Genomic DNA, 19,732 nt, shown 5'->3' with positions numbered 1-19,732 from the left:
TTGATATCTGGATGTGACTTAAACAGGTCAGGAGGAGAGAACAGCTTGACCCAAATGGAGTGGAACGGGATGCATGAGAGAAAACAGTGGGAGACAATGTTGCCCAGGACCCTATAGTCAGTCAGGAAATGTGACTTCCAGGCCTTTTGATCCCAGTAAAGTGGGAGAGAAGAGACATCATTTTCTGCGTTTTGGTTTTCTCCAAAGTTAAATACCAGAATATAAGCAACAACATGCATAACACTGGAAATAGCTGCATTTATTGGACATTCTGTCTTACTACAGGGTATGTGCTGAGAGGTGCAGTTATTTCTGCATCTCGCAGAAGGTGTCACATGACTATTGCCTTCAGGTGTAGCTTAGTAGCAGCTGCAAGTAGAGTTTCATTATAGCCACAGAATGTCTTTTGCCAAAATGAACACCAGTTATCAGGATCGTAGAATGTCTAGCCAGTGCTCAAAGAAATTCATTCCATATACTACACAGGAGCCAACATAAACAAAATACTCCTCATTATTATTCACTTCCTGAATGAGTTTCACCTCCAAGCAGAGGATGCCTAGAAAAGAAAAAAAAACAACAACTTAAGCTTCAAATTTCAACATATCTTTGGGCTTTTGAAATCATTTAAATGAATCTTTTAGGCTTTTTCTCTAGAACAGATTTATTGAGATATAATTCATATGTCACAAAACTCACCTATTTAAAGTACAAAATTCAAGGGTTTTAGGTATATTCACAGAGTTGTGTGACTGCCAGTTCTACAGTAACCTTGGAAACTCTTTACCCATTAGCAATCACTCCTCATTTCCCTTCCCATCTCCCTCCTCCCTGCTCCCCGACTGCCCCCTGATTCCTAGACAATCACTAACTCACTCTCTGTGCTTATAGATTTTCCTATTCTGGAAATATCATGTAAACAGAGTCATACATTATGTGGTCTTTTGTGATGGATTGGCTTCTTTTATTTAGCATAATGTTTTCAAGTTTCCTCCATGTTGTAGCCTCTATCAGTATTTTATTCTTTTGGTTGCAAATACCATGCCATTGTATGGACATACCACATTTTATTTACTCCCTCTGAAGTTGGCAGACATTTGGTCTGTTTCCACTTTGGCGCTATTATGAATGATGTGTCTATAAAAACTCATGTAAAAGTTTTTATGTGGACATATATTTTTATTTCTCCTGAATGAAATACATTTAATTCTCATTTTCCACAGGAGTTATGTTCTATAAAGTTGTCATCATCACTGAATTAGCAAATGCTGAGCCACTGCTCCTAGGTAAAATACAGGATTAGGTCTGGGAGACTGCTGGTCACAATATTTTTGTCAATCCATCCGTATGTAACCTTGTTTTGTGTGTTTCTGTTTAGAGATACTTTACTGAAAAAAAAAAAATATATATATATATAGTAAATTTCTTTGCTTTTTAGCCTCACAACAATGCTATCCACTGTGCTTTTTTATCGATTGTTATCTCTGGAATTCACAAATTTAGACAACTTTTTTCTATCGCTCCATTACTCTCTATGCATGTTTCTTTAGCATTTTCTGGAGTGGTCTCACATACAGATCAGTGAATTTCCTCTCTCTCCTTCTGGATGTAAGTACTAGTGCTTGATTAACATTGAACTCAAGGCCAGCAGCACTATGATGCATGCCTGAGTGAAGCTTACCTAACACGGGTGTTTTCTCCATAAGGAGTTTCACCGAACTCCTCACTCTGCCATTCTGAAAGTGCATGTCTCCCTCTTAGGCTTTTTATCTTCACCTAAAACAAAAGAGAATGAGGACAATCATCTGAATTAACTTGAAGAAATCTTTATAACAGAAGAGAAAGGTGTTTGGGGATTAGATTTCTAGCCAGGGTCAGTGAGGTTTTCCATCCTGATTGAATTCTTCTGAAAACTTTTTAATGTTACAAAATGCTTTGACTGAGCAGCCTTAGGTTACTCCACAAGCATTCTTTTTATTTCTTTCAGCAATATGGACGGTACATTTAAAAAGTCTGACTGAATTTTTGCCTCCAGTTTGAAACTCATATTTTAAAGATAATCTTGAAGCCAGAAATTTTAAATATATTCATTGAGGTCAATTCATCAAACTTTATGGAGTTTCTACCCTGGTTCATATATCAACCTTGCTCTGGATGCAGCAAGACACTCTAATGAAAGTGATGTCTTAGTTCTTTTTGTGCTACTGTAACAGAGCACCACAGCCTGAGTAATTCATGATGAACATAAATGTACTCAGCTCATGGTTCTGGAGGCTGGGAAGTCCAAGACAGAGGGGTTGCATCTGGTGAGGGTTTTCTTGCAGTGTCATAACATGGTGGAGGGCATTACATGGTGACCGAGAGGAAGTGAGGGTTGAACAGCAATCCCACTCTCTTGATCACAAACCCACTCTCTCCATAACAGCATGAATCCATTCACGAGGGCTCAGACCTCTTAACAGTCCCACCACTCAACACTGTTGTGTTAGGGATTAAGTTTCCAACATATTCAAACCATAGCAGATGATATAATCTAGAGTTGCAAAGAGCCATTAATTTGGGATTTTGGTAGCTAAGAATATGCAATTAAAATTCTGCATAGTTGGCTGGGTGTCGGTGGCTCATAACTGTAATCCCAGCACTTTGGGAGGCCAAGGTGGGCAGATCACTTCAGGTCAGGAGTTCGAGACCAGCCTGCCCAATATAGTGGCCATCTCTACTAAAAATGCAAAAAATTAGCCAGGAGTAGGGTGTATGCCTGTAATCCCACTACTCAGGAGGCTGAGGTGGAAGAATCACTGGAACCCAGGAGGCAGAGGTTGCAGTAAGCCGAGACTGTACCACTGCACTCCGGCCTGGGAGACAGAGTGAGACTCCATCTCAAAAAAAAGAAAAAAAATTCTGCATAGTTGTGTATCCATCAGTGTCATTAGAGCAGTTAGTGTTAGTGGCACTTAAAATTGCACTATGTGAATAACTGGCCCCTTTTATAAAGTATCTCACTAAGTGTGTACTGTCGGCATGAAAGGCTGCCTAACTTTTCAGGGCCTCACAGCCCCTCTATTATCAGGTACCTAAAATTACCTGGTCCCTCTCGTACAACTATGGCATAACTATATCCCATGAGACATTATTATGTAACAATTGGTTTTCTTCTTCTTTTATTTTTTATTTTTCTATACGATAATGAGATTGTCCAGGAAAAGAGAAGTCTAGGAATATATATATTAAAACTACCATTGCGAAACTAACATATTTCCCTACCGAACCCTCAAGTTAGTGTATAAATTGTTGTCATCTCTGGTTCTTTACCCGGACATCTTTCTGTCAATTGGAAAAATGTTGGGTTGCCATAGACCTCCCTGTGTTACCTGTCTCCTCTTTTGACTTTTATGTCACACAAGTTACTAATCCCACAAACGAACCCTCTGCTCTATTCATTCAGTACACATTTGAAAGTCCTCCATTGTGGTAATGTGGTGCTAGGTGCTGGCTCCTCACTATCAATGAGACAATTTCCTAGACCTTAAAGAAGTTTTGCCCTCTCATGAGGCGGACTAATATGAAAACAAGTAAGTACAATAATTCCATGTTCTGTAAAAGAATGTACAAGGCACCCTGGAGACCCAAAGACTGGTTCTCACTTCTCCCAGACAGTAGAGGGAGCCAGAAGCGGTTTCAGGCTGGTGCAGTGGCTCACTCCTACAGTCCCGGCACTTCGGGAGGCCAAGGCAGGAGCATTGCTTGAGGCTGGAAGTTCAAGGCCAGTCTGGAAAACAGGTTGTAGACATTCTTTCTCTGCAAACAATAAAAAAGTATTATCCAGGTGTGGTGGCATGTGTCTGTGATCCTAGCTACTCTGGAGGTTGACGTGAAAAGATTGCTTGAACCCAAGGAGTTCCAGGCTGCAGTGAGCTATGATGGCACCACTGCACTCCAGCCTGAGTGACAGAGCAAGACCCTGTAGCAAAAAAAAAAAGCAGCAGCAGAAGCTTCACCTCAAGGAAGTGATGAGATGAGCCAGGAGGAAAGATTCTGGTACAACTGATTTAGACATGGAGTGATTCAGAAGGGCGTTCCAGCATTTCCTTTAAGAAAGGCTTAAAGATGAAAACCCATACAGCCTGTCCTGATTTACATTATTTTCTTTTTTTATCTTACAATTAGGAGAATGTGAGTCCAATATGAGACTCTAGTTCTTTGATTATAATACTTCCCCTTATTTTCTGTCTGCTTCTCCAATTCTCCTGGTGCCAGCCTCCTTGATAACAGGGCATGGAGTCATATTCATCTACCACAGCATCTAACACAATTAGTAGGTCCTTAAAAATGTGTTGAGTGAATGAATACCATAAATCCATTTTTCATTCATTAAGGGCAACTCTTTGCCCTGGAAACTAGTTCTCAGTCATTTTGTGTGGTGATGCTGGCCTCTTTCTCTGGGCCCCTAGATTTTCTTTAGACATTTCTAGCTGTTAGAGCTTCAGGGAGAAAGGCCAGGCATGGCTGGAGTTTTCATTGGAAGTGGCGAAACAGATGCACAGATTCTAAAGAGAATGCACAGATGAACAGATACACAGGTTCTAAGATTGAGAATTCAGCTCTGGCTTATGAACTTGTTCCTAATTTTAAAAAATTACACTTTTTGACTTATGTCATGCATAAGTAGGTAGAAAAATGGTATAATTCAAGCACCCACTTTCACCCTGATGATCTTCCTTTTTAAAAAAGGGTGAGACTTGATTTCATTCTTTTTTATGACTGAGTAGTATTCCATGTTGTGTGTGTGTGTGTGTATGTGTGTGTGTGTGTGTGTGTGTATATATATATATTTACATTTTCTTTATCCAATCATCTATTGATGGTCACTTACGTTGATTCAGTATCTTTGCTATTATGAATAGTGCTGCAATAAACATAAGAGTGAAGTTATCTTTTTAACACAATGATTTTTTTTCCTTTGGGTAGATACCCATTAGTGGGATTTCTGGATCAAATGGTAGTTCTATTTTTAGTTCTTTGTTACGCTAATAGCCCAGACTTCACTGCTCTGCAATATAGCCGTGTCACAAAACTGCATTTGTACCCCTCAAATGTATACAAATTTTAAAAAGTGAGACTAATATATATCCTCTAGCACGCAGTAAAGAGACACCAAGTTTGGTCTTTCATTCCTCTTGCATGATCTACTCCTCATTTAATGGGCTGGAACCCTTCAGGAACTCCCTGATTTGCCTCTTCCTGGTGATTCTGGTCTATGCCATCTCTCTGGCTTCCATGCCATCTCCTAGGCTTGACAGGGGAGGTAGGTAGCTCAGGGGACCCAGGAAGCCAACCCTGCCCCTTCCCTCCAGGTCCATTTCATCTCCATAGTATTCCACACAGATGTAAAAGTATTCATACTTTTTTGTTTTTTTTATCCCTATGGAGAAAACTTAAAGCACTTTGGCTTTAAACTCTTAGCAAGAGTATTGCCAAAGGGCACAACCTCAGGGCTACTAGATTTCCTAGCAGGAGAGGACCCATTGGGAAAGCTCCTCCTCTCTCCAGTGGTCCTTTTCCACTCACTGACCACCTCCATCCCAGCACCAATGTTTGGAGTCTCTCCCTGAACTTCAGGTCAGCCTCCTGCTCCTGGGACACACACACCCCTCTTCCTTCCAAGGATGAAGTGCTAATTATCAGAGATATTACAGACTAATGCCTTAAGGAGGAAGGAGTTCATTTCCAAACTACCACATAATTTGTAAGGCAACACTCTCTCTAGCAGTCTGGACATCTTATTACTCCGCAGATAAACTATGTAATTCCCTTCCTCCAGCCAGTCGCCATCCTCATCCTCCTCACCATCCAATTGTAAATTGTACTCTCTGGGCTCTCTAGGAATAAGAGAAGGGGCCATTGTGGGGCCATATACTCATTGCAGCTGGCTCTTTAGCAAAGAGATGCTTGCCTATTGCTGCACCCTTAAGGAACAGATTAACTTCTTATCTAAAAGTCTGTTCTACCCTCCATTTCTAACTAAACGGGAGGGGAAGCAATGGATTACTCCTCCCCTTCGTAAGTATAGGCAATTGATGACCTGCGCGCCCAATAGCGGGTCACAGGCTCTGACCAAGGTTTTATTTTTTTCTAAATTATGGTTCATTTTCATTAAGCCTTACAAAGGAATAAAAATCCAGCTGGATTTAAGCATTTTGTGCAACATTTAATGAATCACCTTTCCTGAGAAAAGGAAAATTACACAAACTCTCCCAGAAAATCCAGCCAGCACAGTCATCATAGCTTTATGATACAGAATCGAGTTAATTATGGAAAACACTCAATTCCTTAAAGAAATCTTTAAAAATCTTGAGCATCGTGGCCATGTATCCTGGTGAGGCTAAAATTGGTCAAAAGCAGAGCAGAATAATAAATGCTAATTTCTGCTAAATAATTCAGGCCATCTGAACTCTGATATTTTACTGACTTTAATGAGTATAATGGGTCCAGTTAGAGACTGCTTTCCTTTACTGTGCCAGACTCAATATGCTCTCTCTTCATTGTGGGCTTCTTTTTTATTTGGATAACTCATCTCTACAAATTTGTCCTGAAATCCCAGTATCTGGCGTTAATAGCTACTAACTAACTGTATGTCAAAGTCAGTCACTGAGTAAGTTTTGATCATGATTATCATGAAGAAAAAGAGATTGCACTGGGGCCTGTCAGCGGGTGGGGGGCTAGAGGAGGGATAGCATTAGGAGAAATACCTAATGTAGATGATGGGTTGATGGGTGCAGCAAACCACCATGGCACATGTATACCTATGTAACAAACCTGCACGTTCTGCACATATATCCCAGAACTTAAAGTATAAAAATAAAATAAAATTAAAAAGAAGATTAGTAGAAAGCAAGGCAAAAAAGAGAGAGAGAGAGAGATTGCAGAACAAAAACTAGATGTTTCAATACACTAGTTCCTCTGGGATAAGCCTCATTTGTAAAAGAATGGAATGGGTATCTCTCAAACATGGCCTTTCTTTCTCCCCACGCAGGGAAGTGATGCCGACATGGTGGATAAGAACAAGTGCTGCACACTCTGCAACATGTCATTCACTTCAGCGGTGGTGGCCGATTCCCATTATCAAGGCAAAATCCACGCCAAGAGGTTAAAACTCTTGCTAGGAGAGAAGACCCCATTAAAAACCACAGGTACGTGCAGGAACAGTGATCACGGGGAGACCTTGAAAACCAAGTGCTGGCCTGTCATGCAGATCATGCTCCTCCTTCACAGGCAGTTGTCGGAACCAGAGCCTAATGGTAGACATCACTCAAAGCCTTTATGGTGGCTGAGCTCAGCAGACCTGGCTGTCGTAAGACCCCTAAATACCATTTCAGGTGCTCATTCTATCACCCTGGCTCCTTCTGATGAAGTATTGCAGCAGCTTGCATCTGCTGAAGAGCTGTGTGTGTTCTGCAAGATGTTGTCTATCATGCCTACTGTGTATTATATAAGATGTGATATCTATTCTGTTTTCTAGATTCTGTCTGCAATTAGAGTGGATCATGCATGCTGTGTTATGTGTAATAGAGAGGTCCCCTACCAATGTCTGTATGATGCAGGACATCATCCCTTTTTTACCTTGGCAGGGGAGGGTGGGAGGAAAAGAAAGAAAAATTGTAATCTTTAAAACTACTTTAGTGTGCCAAGAACTGAATTTTTTTTTCTTCTGAGATTCCATTCTCATCATCGTTGCAGGGGACCCTGTGATTCATCTTGCAGGAGATCCTGTGATTCAAGCCTATTAACTTTCACAAGTAAAACCTTAAATATTGAAAACTGATGATTTGACCTTTTAGTTGCTTAACTAAAATAAATTATTCGGCGGTCTATCACATCATGAAACTAAAATACTCTTATAATGTAATCAAGATAAACTATTTGGACAAGATTTATGTTGTGGCAGAAATGTGACCAAACAGGTTATAATCCAGAGAAGTTGGGGGCATATTTCATGGTGCCTACTCTTTCCAAGCAATTAAAATTTAGCAGTACATTTTATCTGCTGTCTAATGAATCATGCATAAACTGTAGGTGTAATTATTTTGTAAATGGTGTTTTGGAAACTGGTGAGAGTCTGAAACAATGCTTGGCTTTTATTCTTACCACTGTTTTACTTAAGAAAAATGTATTCTTTTACCTAGAGAATCGCAAGGAATCATTTTACTGTATTTTTCTAGTTAGTTTAACTAAACAACATTGTTTTGTAACATTCAGGCATAGGATGAGGTTGCAAAACGCATGAAATCTGGAGACAAACTCTGTATGTTTGGGGGCACAGGTTGTGTATCAACCATTGACAAGCAGCCAGTCAATTGAAACTCCTGATTCTTGCTCCCTTAAAGGTTGCATATTCATCTTGTAACCTACTCCCCATCAAATCTCTTAAAATAGACATCTCAAAAAAAAGTCACTGGAAAATTGTTACCTGTTTTCCATGAATTAATAACCAGCCCATTTCTTCTTTCTGCTGAAGCAGAATATTTCTGTTAACTTAAATTTTGGAGGTAATGATGGAAGAGGAGAAGGTGTGTGTTTGCTTATCACATCAATTAGCAAATGGGAGAGTTATTCTTTCTGCAAAAAAAAAAGAAAAAAAAAGAAAAAGAAAAAAAAAAAAAAGAGTCACCACATGGTAAAACTAGTTCTTCATGAATTTAAATACAGTTTCAAGACAACAGAGCATCCACTTGTTTTCCTGAATTCAAACACCCTCAGACGTGGGAAATGGAACTTGAGGGTAATTTGTTAGCCGTCATCAATATATTCCACAGGAAAAGGAAAAAAAAAGTGCAGCCTTTACTTGATGGTTTAGTCTTGGCTGTTCATGGGACTGGCTCAGCCCTCCCTGTTGCAGAAACCAGGTTGCTGGATAGGCAAGAAGGGAATGGATAGGGTGTGGTGCACCGAAAGCTATGGCTCAGGTTGGTCCTGCCTTGTGCCAGCACCCCCTTCACACCCAGCTCATACCCCCTTCTGCAGTGTGCCCTCCCATCCATTCCCCTCTGAAGCTGCTTTGAGCAGAAAGGATCTTGGAAAGTGGCAGCACCAGACAGATCAGAGGGCCTAGGAAGCTAAACTGGCTCCTGGCTTGGGTTGGTGTCAACCCAACTGTTGGTAGGGAGCAGAGAAAGCAAGGCCTCCTACTAGAGGGAGCAAGTAGTCAGACATGAGGCAGATTGGTTAATAGGAGAAAAGACATGCAAATGTATGCAATGTGTATACATGAGAGCCTTCAGAATGAAGACCCAAATGCAGTAGAAATTGGTCATTTTTATGGTTACTTCAGCAAAGTAAGGGCAGCCGTGTAGAAATATGATAGCACAAAAAGGGAATGATCTAATGCTGTTGGACAGAGTGGGGATACCCAGCAAGGCCTGTCTGTCAAGAGTCTTTTTGGTCTCTCTGAGCAGCACTCCTTCCTTCTGGGTGTGGGGCAGGACCCTCTCAGGAAAGGGGGTCTAATGTCCTACTCTCCAACAAGGTTCATCAGATAATTTCTTTATGGTCAGTTTTTACATAGAAAGGTGAGGGGAGTAAGGGGGAAGTTAGAGTAATAGTTTTTAGGATTTTATGGCTGGCTTTGGGAAATAGGGCGTTATGGTTTCTATGACCTGCCTTGGAGAAGCAGGTTTCCAGGCTAGCCTTGGGGGAGAATGGAACAGGGAGACAGGAGGGTAGGAGAATGTCAGAGAAAAACTTCACTTCTGAAGCTGTTGCTCAGGTCTTCATTTTAAGATATTGTTTTCTGAGTCCCAACAGCAGAAGTAGTCTTTGTGGGGGAGTCCCAGGTTAAGGGTTGAAGGCCCGATAGAAGGATGGCACCAGCATCAGATGCTCTGGGCCCAGGGAGCATGGAGATGAACCGACAGTGTGCTGGTGTTGGGAGAGCCTGGCAGATGGTAGCAAGGCCTGCTGCAGTCCTGGGTTCTAGGAAAGGATAGGCTGTGAAGACCATGGCAGGACACCACCCTTTAATGCAAGCATGCTGGGCTGGAGACCACGCGTAGGGAACAAAACAGGAACCTGAATTCTAGCCTTAGAGTATAAGGTAGAGGCTTCATCTCAAGTTACTGCAAGTACAGGAGAAAGACCAGGAGGCAGTGGAAAAGCAAACCCACACTATGGCCTCCTGAACTATCAAGTACAGCTCCCTGAATGCAGTTCCGATGGCCATCCTCCCTTACTGCCTGCAGCCACACCCAGCAGCAGCTTCTACAGGGCTTCACCTTCCATGTGGTGGCTGCCTTGTGCTCCTCTAGGAAATGCTCTGCCTAATTAGCCAAGTTGGCTTGAAATTATTTCTATAATAAAACAAAAGGGAAAGAAAAGACTATAGAAAATCCAATCAAATGAATCAAGATGCAAGGGAACCATTCTGCTCAGGTATGCTGCCCCCACCCCTGTGAATAACAGGCTCTTGAACTGGGGTGATCTCTGTGTTGGAATAATAGAACTACAACTCATTGCTTCTGCCAGCTACTTCATCTGATGAGGGTGAGCAGTTGGGATCTGTGAATCGCTACCTTTCCACCTCCACAAGCTGCACTTTGATCAAGCATCTTCTGGGTCTCCTGCAGAATGAGTTGCAACTTGAGTTGCCTTCTCCAGATGGGTGCATGTTTACTAGAATTTCTGAAATGCTTGGCAGAGCCGCTGGAATAGCACTCATTCATTTGCATACTGTCTGTGGCTGCTTTTATGCTGCAATGGCAGAATTGAGTCATTATAACAGGGATGATCCAGGCCACAAAGCCTAAAATATTTGCTCTGTGGTTCTTTACATAAAAAGTTTGCTGACTCCTGATCTAGATACTGGATGATCTTGAGGAATATGCAACAAGGGGGCAATGAGTTTTTTACATAGAAACTCACAACAGGTGCGAGTGTGAGTTTCTTTATAAAATGGAAGCAGTCTTCCAGGTTGTGTACCAGTCGGGACCTGGGGAGGTGCCTGGGATAGGGACTGAAGAAAAGGATGTGACTGAGAGCAGGCTCATACCTGTAATTCCAACACTCTGGGAGGCTGAGGCTGGAGGACTGCTTGAGCCCAGGAATTTGATACCAGCCTGGGCAACGTAGTGAGACTCTTTCTCTACAAAAAATTAAAAATTAGCCAGGCATAATGGCACATGTCTGTAGTCCAAGCTCCTTGGGAGGCTGAAGTGGGAGGATCCATTTAGCCTGGGAGGTTGATGCTGCAGTGAGCTGAGGTTGCACCACTGCACTCCATCCTGGGTGACAGAGTGAAACCCTGTCTTAGGGAAAACAAGAAAAAAGACCCCAGTCACTGGGTTTAGGGCACACTTTAATGCAGTGTGATCTCATTTTAGCTTAACTAGTTATAGTTGCAAAAAAAAACCTATTTCCAAAAAAAATGACATTCTGAGATTCTAGGGGGATGTGAAATTGAGGGGACACTAACCCAGTATATGAGCAAACTCCAGTTAACTGATGGCGACCGGCAAAGTTCACAGGCCCTGATTCTGTGCCTGCCAGCTCGTGATTCTCCTCCCCCAACCTCTTTTTTTAATGATAAATCCATATCAGCAAGATCTCATTCAAAATCCTGAAGAAAACATCATTTAACTGTTCTCTTTAGAAACTTACTTTTAAAGAAAATATGAATGAGAGAAAATCTGATGTACGGAAAAAAATCCTTAAACTATAGTTATTCTCCATTTTCTACCATTCATCAAAGTGATTTTTAAGATTATGCATAATCGGAATGGTTAGGTTCTATCTAGCATTAATAAGAACATTCATCTGCGTCTATAGCAGAGACTTTGCTTATCAGACACCCATTTGCTTTTTATCTTCCCCAGACTTGGAATTGATTGTATGTTAAGACCTGGCTACAAGAGGGAAGAGAGCCATTCAACTGCATTAGATTTTGCATGAACAAGAAATAAGCCTTTATTTTGATACTTTATGGTTGTATGGTATTACAGGAAAGTCTAATCTATCCTGGTGGCTACATTATCCCTTAAAGTTATTGTTTCAGTTATAAGCTTTTATGAACACATCTATCATTCACAGTAAAAATGGATATGAGTGCAATCTTTCATATAGTTCCCAGACATCATTAGTTTAACAGGTAATGACATCAAATTTAGCAATAACCTTTCTTTCATTTTTGACCCTTCAGAGTTTGAAGTGGCCCTAGGGTTATGTGTGTCTTCACTAACAAGGCTGGATGGATAGAGAACCATTCTGAGGTGTGCTCTGCAGGGACCACAGTTATTACCACCTTTATTCATGACTGCACTTCTGGGCACATAGTAGGCATTTAATTAATACTTGTTGGATGTGTAAAAATTGGAAGCATATATTAGAATAATGACAGGCAGTTAAATGTCTATAGTTTTATTTTCAAATTTAGTTACCTTGGATATTTAAATTTTAGTCAAATATGATGGTAAAAAACAGTGGTTTTCCAGTTTAACAGGGAGTTGTCATCCCTATCCACTTGCTTGATCTTACAAAACTCTTTTCTTTGTAAAATAGGTGCTACACAGAATACCAGAGGCCACAAACAGAGGCTATGAAGTCAGACCCAGTTTTAAATTCTGCTTATATCCATGGGAACGTGCACAGGTGGTTTTAACTCTTCAGGCCTCAATTTGTTATAAGTAAAGTGACAGAAACACATTACAGAATTATTATAGTAATGCAGAAGATATAAGTAAAATACTACAGTGCCTGCCACACAATTCAGTGTGGAATAGATATATTTTTGTATGTAAATACATGCAAGTGCATGCATACACACAACTGATCCTCATTGTTTGAGGATTCTGTATTTATGAATCCACTATGATTTATTTGTAACTCCAAATTAATTCTCCTGGCACTTTTGGGGTTATTCCCAGACATGTGTGGAATTGTGAAAAATGTGAGTCATGCCAAGTGCACATTCCCAACTGAGGTTGAACATGGTGACATTCTGGCTTCATGTTTCAGCTGTCATTCTGTAAACAAGTCTCTCTCTCTCTCTCTTTTTGCAGTCTATGTAGTGTCACGTGTTTTGCACATTTTGTGCCTTTTGTTGGTGACTTTGCCATTTAAAATGGCCCCCGAGGGTAGTGCTGAAGTGCTATCTAATGTTCCTAAGTACAAGAAGGCTGTGATGAACCTTACTGAGAAAATAAGCTTCGCTCAGACATGAGTTACAGTGCCACTGGTGGTGTGTTTAAAGTTAATGAACCAAACATTTATATTAAATCAGACATATTTAAGCAGAAACACACATACATCAAGGTTGTATACTGATTGATCAAAATCTTGTAACCACAAGTTCCTAGGAACCTAACCCCAAATTTCTCCAGAGCAAATGTTCAGTATTTGCTATTTCAGTGTTCCTGGTAACTTTGTAAAACATAACTATCATGAATAACAAGAATAGACAGCGTTCATAGCAAAAGTACTTTCTATTCATTACATTTATATAAAATAAGTTTCAAAAAGTCTGTTTATTTCTCAACAATTAAATAAGAATATATAATATTTAAAAGATTCTGGATGTGGTAAAACTATACATAGTTGAATAGACTGAATCTAGCTTAATAATGGAATCAGTAATTATAACTGATAATTATAATTGTAAAGATATTATACAGATACAACACATGCATTGTTTGATTTAATCTTCATAAAAAGCATGATGTTTACAGTATTATTGTATCCGATTTACTGAGGAGGAAACTGAGACCTTGCAGGCTGAGTAACTTGCCTGATGTTACATTGTAAGATACAGAATTGCAAGTCAAACTGACCTTTTTTTCATTTCCAGCAATACATAATGTTTCATAAAGTGATTTACTGATATTTGCTCATCTATTGAATAGAACATTTCAAAATCCAAGACTCTCACTAAGTGGATTGGTAGCAACAAAGACAGATATTTATACACTTTAAATCAAGTATTTCTCATTTGCAGGAACAGTAAACAATGTAAGAAAAGGAACAGATAAGCAATGATCTCATTCATTGCATGTGTCGTAAGTGTGTTTATTGTATATTCCTCTTCTAAAATCTTGTTGGTTCTCTTCTTTTTTTCCTTATTTCTTGTTGAAAATTAGAGAGACAGAGCTTCAGAACTTTTACATAAATTTCCATGGCAGACACAGAATTGCTTATTTAAGTTCTCTGTTGAATAAGTAAAGATCAGGGTATTCTAGATCTGCTTGAAAGTTACATAAATTCAAATTTTGAATAATATATTCACTCTAGGTTCAATCAGCACCTCATATCTGCATATAAGATTTTATCCACCATAGCAGTTCTTTCATCTGAATCAGGTTATTTGGTTTGTGTGGCATAATCTGTCTAGATGCTTGTTTTAACAGATGCAAAGAATAGTTTGTCAAACAGGCAGATCTTAATAGTGGTGCATCTTCTTTTAAATTAGGAAAGCTGGCATGTTCTGAGGCATCATCTCTAGATCAGTGCATTTGTTCCAGTGATGTTTTTGGCTTTTCTAGGTTTATAAATGTAAGGAATAGATTCACAGAATTGCAGAGCTGGAAGGGGCTTAGTGATCATTATTTTAGCCATCTCAGATAACCTTGTGAGAAAACTAAAGCCCAGAGGGGTGAAATCATTTACCCAAGGTGATACAAGTGGCTGACAGCAAAGACACTGCTCTTGCAGTAATGCTTCTCTAGTGTCACTGACAGGAGAAACCATGCCAGTTAGTCCATGCCTATCCTACAGTGAGTAGGATTTAAATCCATCAGCAATGTGAGGTAAGCTGAATTCTTTTGGCCATAATTTTTCTGCACTGGGTCATAGCAAGCTTGAGGCAATGATTAGATCAAGACTGCGGTGGTTTTTGTTTTATAGTTGATGGCTAATGAAACAAGAGATCAACGATTGGATAAAACTAAAGATTTTAACAAGGAGCCTACTGCCTAGGTGATTTTCACAAATCCTTTTCAATACCATAAACTCGCTTTTCTCTTTTGAGTGATCACATACTGGTATAAGATAGCTGATTATCTCAGCAGCTTTTATGATGTGGTTATACCTTTATTTCAGAAAATATTCTCTGATGTACTTTTGTAAAGGAAAATAGTAGAACACTAAAATAATCAGTTTCCTGTGCGTACTCTGAAACTGTCAACAGGAGACATGGTCAGGACTTGAAATTCATACACAAAATGCATTACTATTCAGAAAAAACTACAAGCGAAAGATTTTCTGGCAACAACTCCTGAATCATCTATTAAAGACAAGAACCGTAAAAGTGTCTAGTCTATGAAATTGAGAGGGCACTCATAAAGTAAGCATCACACCATCTCGAGGTGCCATGAATTGCAAATGGGAGATTAAAGAGGCCCAACAAAGTTTATTTTATTTTATTTTATTTTATTTTATTTTATTTTATCTTTTTGAGACAGAGTCTTGCCCTGTCACCCAGTCTGGAGTGCAGTGGTGTGATCTCAGTTCAATGCAACCTCCGCCTCCCAGGTTCAAGCAATTCTCCTGCCTCAACCTCTAGAGCAGCTGGGATTACCAGGTGTGTGCCAATATATCCAGCTATTTTTTGTATTTTTAGTAGAGATGGGGGTTTCACCATGTTGGCCAGGCTGGTCTTGAACTCCTGACCTTGTGATCCACCTGCTTCGGCCTCCCAAAGTGCTGGGATTACAGGCATAAGCCACCGCCCCTGGCCTATTTTATTTTATTAAATTTGTTGTTGTTGTTGTTGTTGTTGTTGTTGCTCAGTTGCATGGAAGGACTAAGCAACGGAGTTTTTGCAACTGTTTTTGGAGGCAGCAATTTTTCCTGGTAGTGGTACTGGCTGAAGACATGATCCGGGCATTCTGAGTGCGATCCTCAAGACTTAGAAATCGGTAAGTCTTTGGAAGCCAGGGGTCCTCAGTCATCTGAAGGAGGGATTGCCGCTGCTCTTCTGTCACTTGTTGAGGTCACTTAACTGAGAAGTAGGAGATGGGTGGAAGGCCTACCCGTGAATCCTTGCTGTGATTATTTCTTGATTAGCACAGACTGCTAATCATTAGCAGCTTCATTTTGCATTTCACTCTGCAGAGCAGATGAAATCTTAAAACCTGGCCCTTTCATTTTCAGTTAGCAAAACTGATATATCAAGAATGCTGATGAGAAGGCGAGGGAAGGATTCACTGTGGTATATGTGGTAAATGAACATTTAGTCCATCCTTTTTGATACAAAGGGAGGTTTTATTTGTAGTCAAAGTAAGTCAGGGAAAAAGAGGTCCATACATCTGATGAATCCTGATGATTTAATATTCAAATACCATGCTTTTTTTTTAAACAAAATGTTTCATCCAGAGTTCCATGATTCCAAGATTCCAAGAATCCAAGATTCATGAACCCAGAAGTTCATGAATCTTGAATTACCAACATGTTTTATGTTTCCAATAAGATTCTATTTAAGTCTTTCTCATTGTCTGGTATGCTTTACCCAATATTTCCCCCTCCCCTATCAGGTATTAATAATCCTTAATTCTACCAACCTCCCAGAACCACCCTCCCTGGGACAGTCAGCATGCCTTCACATCAGGGACCAGCTCCCTTAAGTTCCCTCTCTTCTTGTTTCAAAGCTCTTCTTTTTCAGCAGCTTTGGGAAACAGCTGGCTATCAGTCCAAATTCTGTCACCTTCTGTGTGTCTCAAGTATCATTAAGTCACTCTTCAGTGCCCCGTCTTCCGGCTAAGTAAATCCACGTCCTTTATCCTGCATCATACACTTTTCTTCCTCATATCATCTCTCTGGCTCTTATATATACTTTCTATTATTCTGTAAAACTTTCTGGATGACTTTGAAGGAATCTCTGATTGCTAGAGTGTCAGCAAACTTATGACCAGCTACAGGAACATGCCACCACCATTGCACTAGCTTTTCTGACTCACTCTTACCAACCTCTCTTCCCGCCCCATGTTCTCCACAGCCCAGCAATGTGGGACTGAGGAAAGAACACAGGGCAGCAGTTAGGGGATCTGGGTTCTAGTCTTAGTTTTCTCTGTGGTCAAGATGCCTGCAAAGTAACTTTTGTCAAACAGACACTTTTAATCCTCACAACAAAGGTGTGAAATTGAACCACTGGTCCCATTTTATTTTAGAAATATTCTCACTGTAGGTCAAGTAACCCACCAGAGTTGTGATTTGAATCTAGTTTTAGTTTTATTTCAAAATGATATTTCATGATATTATTTTCTTTGTACCTGTTGTTCTTATGATTTTTAAAAATTATTATTACTTTTTTTTTTTTTATTTGTAGAGACAAGGACTTGTTCTGTTGCCCAAGCTGGAATGCAGTGGCACAACCACGGCTCACTGCAACTTCCTGGGGTCAAGGGAATCTCCCACCTCAGTCTTCTGAGTAGCAGGGATTACAGATGTGCATTGCTATGTCAGGCTAATTTTTAATATTTTTCATTGAGACGGGGTCTCGCTCTATTACCCAGGTTGGAGTACAGTGGCGTGATCATAGCTCACTCAAGCCTTGAATTTCTGGGCTCAAGACTACCTCCTACCTCAGCCTCCCAAGTAGCTGGGAGTGCAGTCTCACTATGTTGTCCAGGCTGGTCTCGAACACCTGGTTTCAAGCAATCTTCCCACCTCAGCGTCTCAAAGTGCTGGGATTACAGGTGTGAGCCACCGTGCCTCGTCTATGATTTTTTTTTTAAAGCACATAGACTTCTTTAGAATTAGTACAGCTTAATAAAACAGTTCTGTAAAATTAGTTCAAAATATGTCTGTTTCAGACTTTAAGGTCCATGAGGTCATGGATGGCTCTCTGTACCTAAGGCAGGGCACAGTGCCAGAACAGAGTTGAATGAATGAAACATGACTATATGAACATTTGGTACGGCTGAGGTGCAAGTGAAGCCCATCCCCACGCTGTTGATCCAGTCTGAGGGTTCCCAGTCCTGTCTGCCCATTGGAGGTACCTGCAAAGCTTTAACATCTATCATGACTGGGCCCCACCCCAAGCCATTCCGAGCTAAGTGGCCTAAGTGGGTCTGGAGTCTTTGAGTGTCTAAACATCCCCAAGGTGATTCTGACAGGAACCTAATCCAGTGCTTTCCTAATTTAATTTGCGTATGAGTCACTCAAGCCTCTTGCAAAATGCAGATTCTTATCCTGTGGTCCCGATTGGGGCCTGAGATGGGCTTCTTTAATCAGCTGCCAAGTGCTGTGGATGGTCTTGGTGGGTGGTGCACACTTGGAGTAGCAGGTTTTAAAGCAGCTACATATTCACTGGCTGTTAATGATACACTTGTCCTAAAAACATCCCTCAAAATAAATCATTCATATTTTCTCTCGTGTGCTCCCTTCCATCTGTGTCTGCGTGGCAATAATGAAGTATGCAATTTGTGACCAAGCCATAGTTAAATTAATGATTGTGGGTGACACATCTGAATAATTCAGGCTCTAAGTAGGCTTCTGCTCCCCCAGGACTGAATTTGCCTAAGGATTTTCCAACTTTTGTCTGCAAAGTCTTACCTACCCTAAAACTGACTTCCTCCTTTGTGGCGCTCTTTGCCCATCAGCTTCATTGCTCAATTTGAGAAGCAGGGGTGTAAGGGTGTGGTCTTCAAGCCCTCAGGGACTAGGGCACCTTCTTGCTTTTACATTTGATACTCTGAATTCTTTCAATCTTGGTGATGGGAGGGACTTGACATGATGGAGCAGAGTAGCCCCATCTACCTTACATCTGATCTCAAAAGTTCTAGAGTTGCTTTGAGATTTCATAGTCTGACTCAGAAAAGCAGTTCTCAAATGGCAGTCGAGATAAAGTGCTTTATTTCTAGATTAAATTCAAAGTGATACATGCAAAATATGTGCATAGCTAATATTCATCATTTAAATACAAAACAGAGCCAATTTTCATAGCTTGCAAACTATGGGTTATTAAGATCAATGTTATTTTTAGGAATATATGCTTGAAGCAACTCAAAATGGAGGTTCAATAGAGAAACCATTAGGTCCCTTTCTTCAGGGGTGGAGGTGGTAGCTGAAGAGCGGGTGTAGACACAGGCATTCCACTCACAGAATGGAACAGCACCAACTTCCCTGAATTCATTCTAAAGTCACAGCTCTATTCTAGCCCAGGACAAAAGGCCACCCTCTTTGTTTCTCTTCCTCTAAACTTAGCCTGCACTTTCTCTTTGCTGTGCCTCTGGCACTGATCACTTTTCTCATCTTTGAATTCTCTCTAAATATTCATAGGATATAAGAAATGATCCAGGAAGCTGGCTCTCTAGTTGAATAGCTAATGCTGCCGGATAAGTAAATCATTCCCCAACCCTGAGCACGGGCTATGGATTAGGTGTCTGGGGAAGGCTGGTGGAATTAAAAGAACCAAAGCTGGTTTCAGTTCCCAGGGGTCAGTGCACCAGTCCTCCAGCTCCATATAGGATACTGCCTGTGATCCAGGGGATGCCTCCAGCTCAGTACTCCAAGAGTGGCAACTGCAGTGGGAGTTGGGAGTGCCAGTGGGTCAACCGGTTCCTGTCAGGGAAGCCCATGTTGTCCATCTGGAACTCCATGTTAAATGTGGGGTTTGAGGTTTCCGAGGAAAGGCCATCATTGTTTCTAGCAGTGCGCAGTTAGCAGAACATTGATTCTTCCTAAGCAATGCACAAAGAAGAAGCATGAAGTCATAACTCTTAGTGTTGCTAAAATTTTACCATAGTCTTAATGT

The 19,732-nt window shown here is 40.6% G+C and overlaps 1 protein-coding gene across 1 annotated transcript in view; it reads left to right on the top strand.

Annotated features, from left to right (window-relative positions):
• ZMAT4 (zinc finger matrin-type 4) overlaps window positions 1–19,732 on the top strand; it is a 380,154-nt gene that overhangs the window by 211,969 nt on the left and 148,453 nt on the right. The window contains exon 4 of the mRNA XM_017885308.1: window positions 7,034–7,190. Coding sequence (XP_017740797.1) covers window positions 7,034–7,190 — 157 coding nt within the window. The remainder of the gene's footprint in view (window positions 1–7,033; window positions 7,191–19,732) is intronic.

The sequence above is a fragment of the Rhinopithecus bieti genome, unplaced genomic scaffold, assembly GCF_001698545.2.
Source record: "Rhinopithecus bieti isolate Rb0 unplaced genomic scaffold, ASM169854v2 scaffold_13689, whole genome shotgun sequence".
Taxonomy (NCBI): domain Eukaryota; kingdom Metazoa; phylum Chordata; class Mammalia; order Primates; family Cercopithecidae; genus Rhinopithecus; species Rhinopithecus bieti.
The sequence above is the reverse complement of the archived record's forward strand: the minus strand, read 5'-3'. Positions and strand labels throughout refer to the sequence as shown.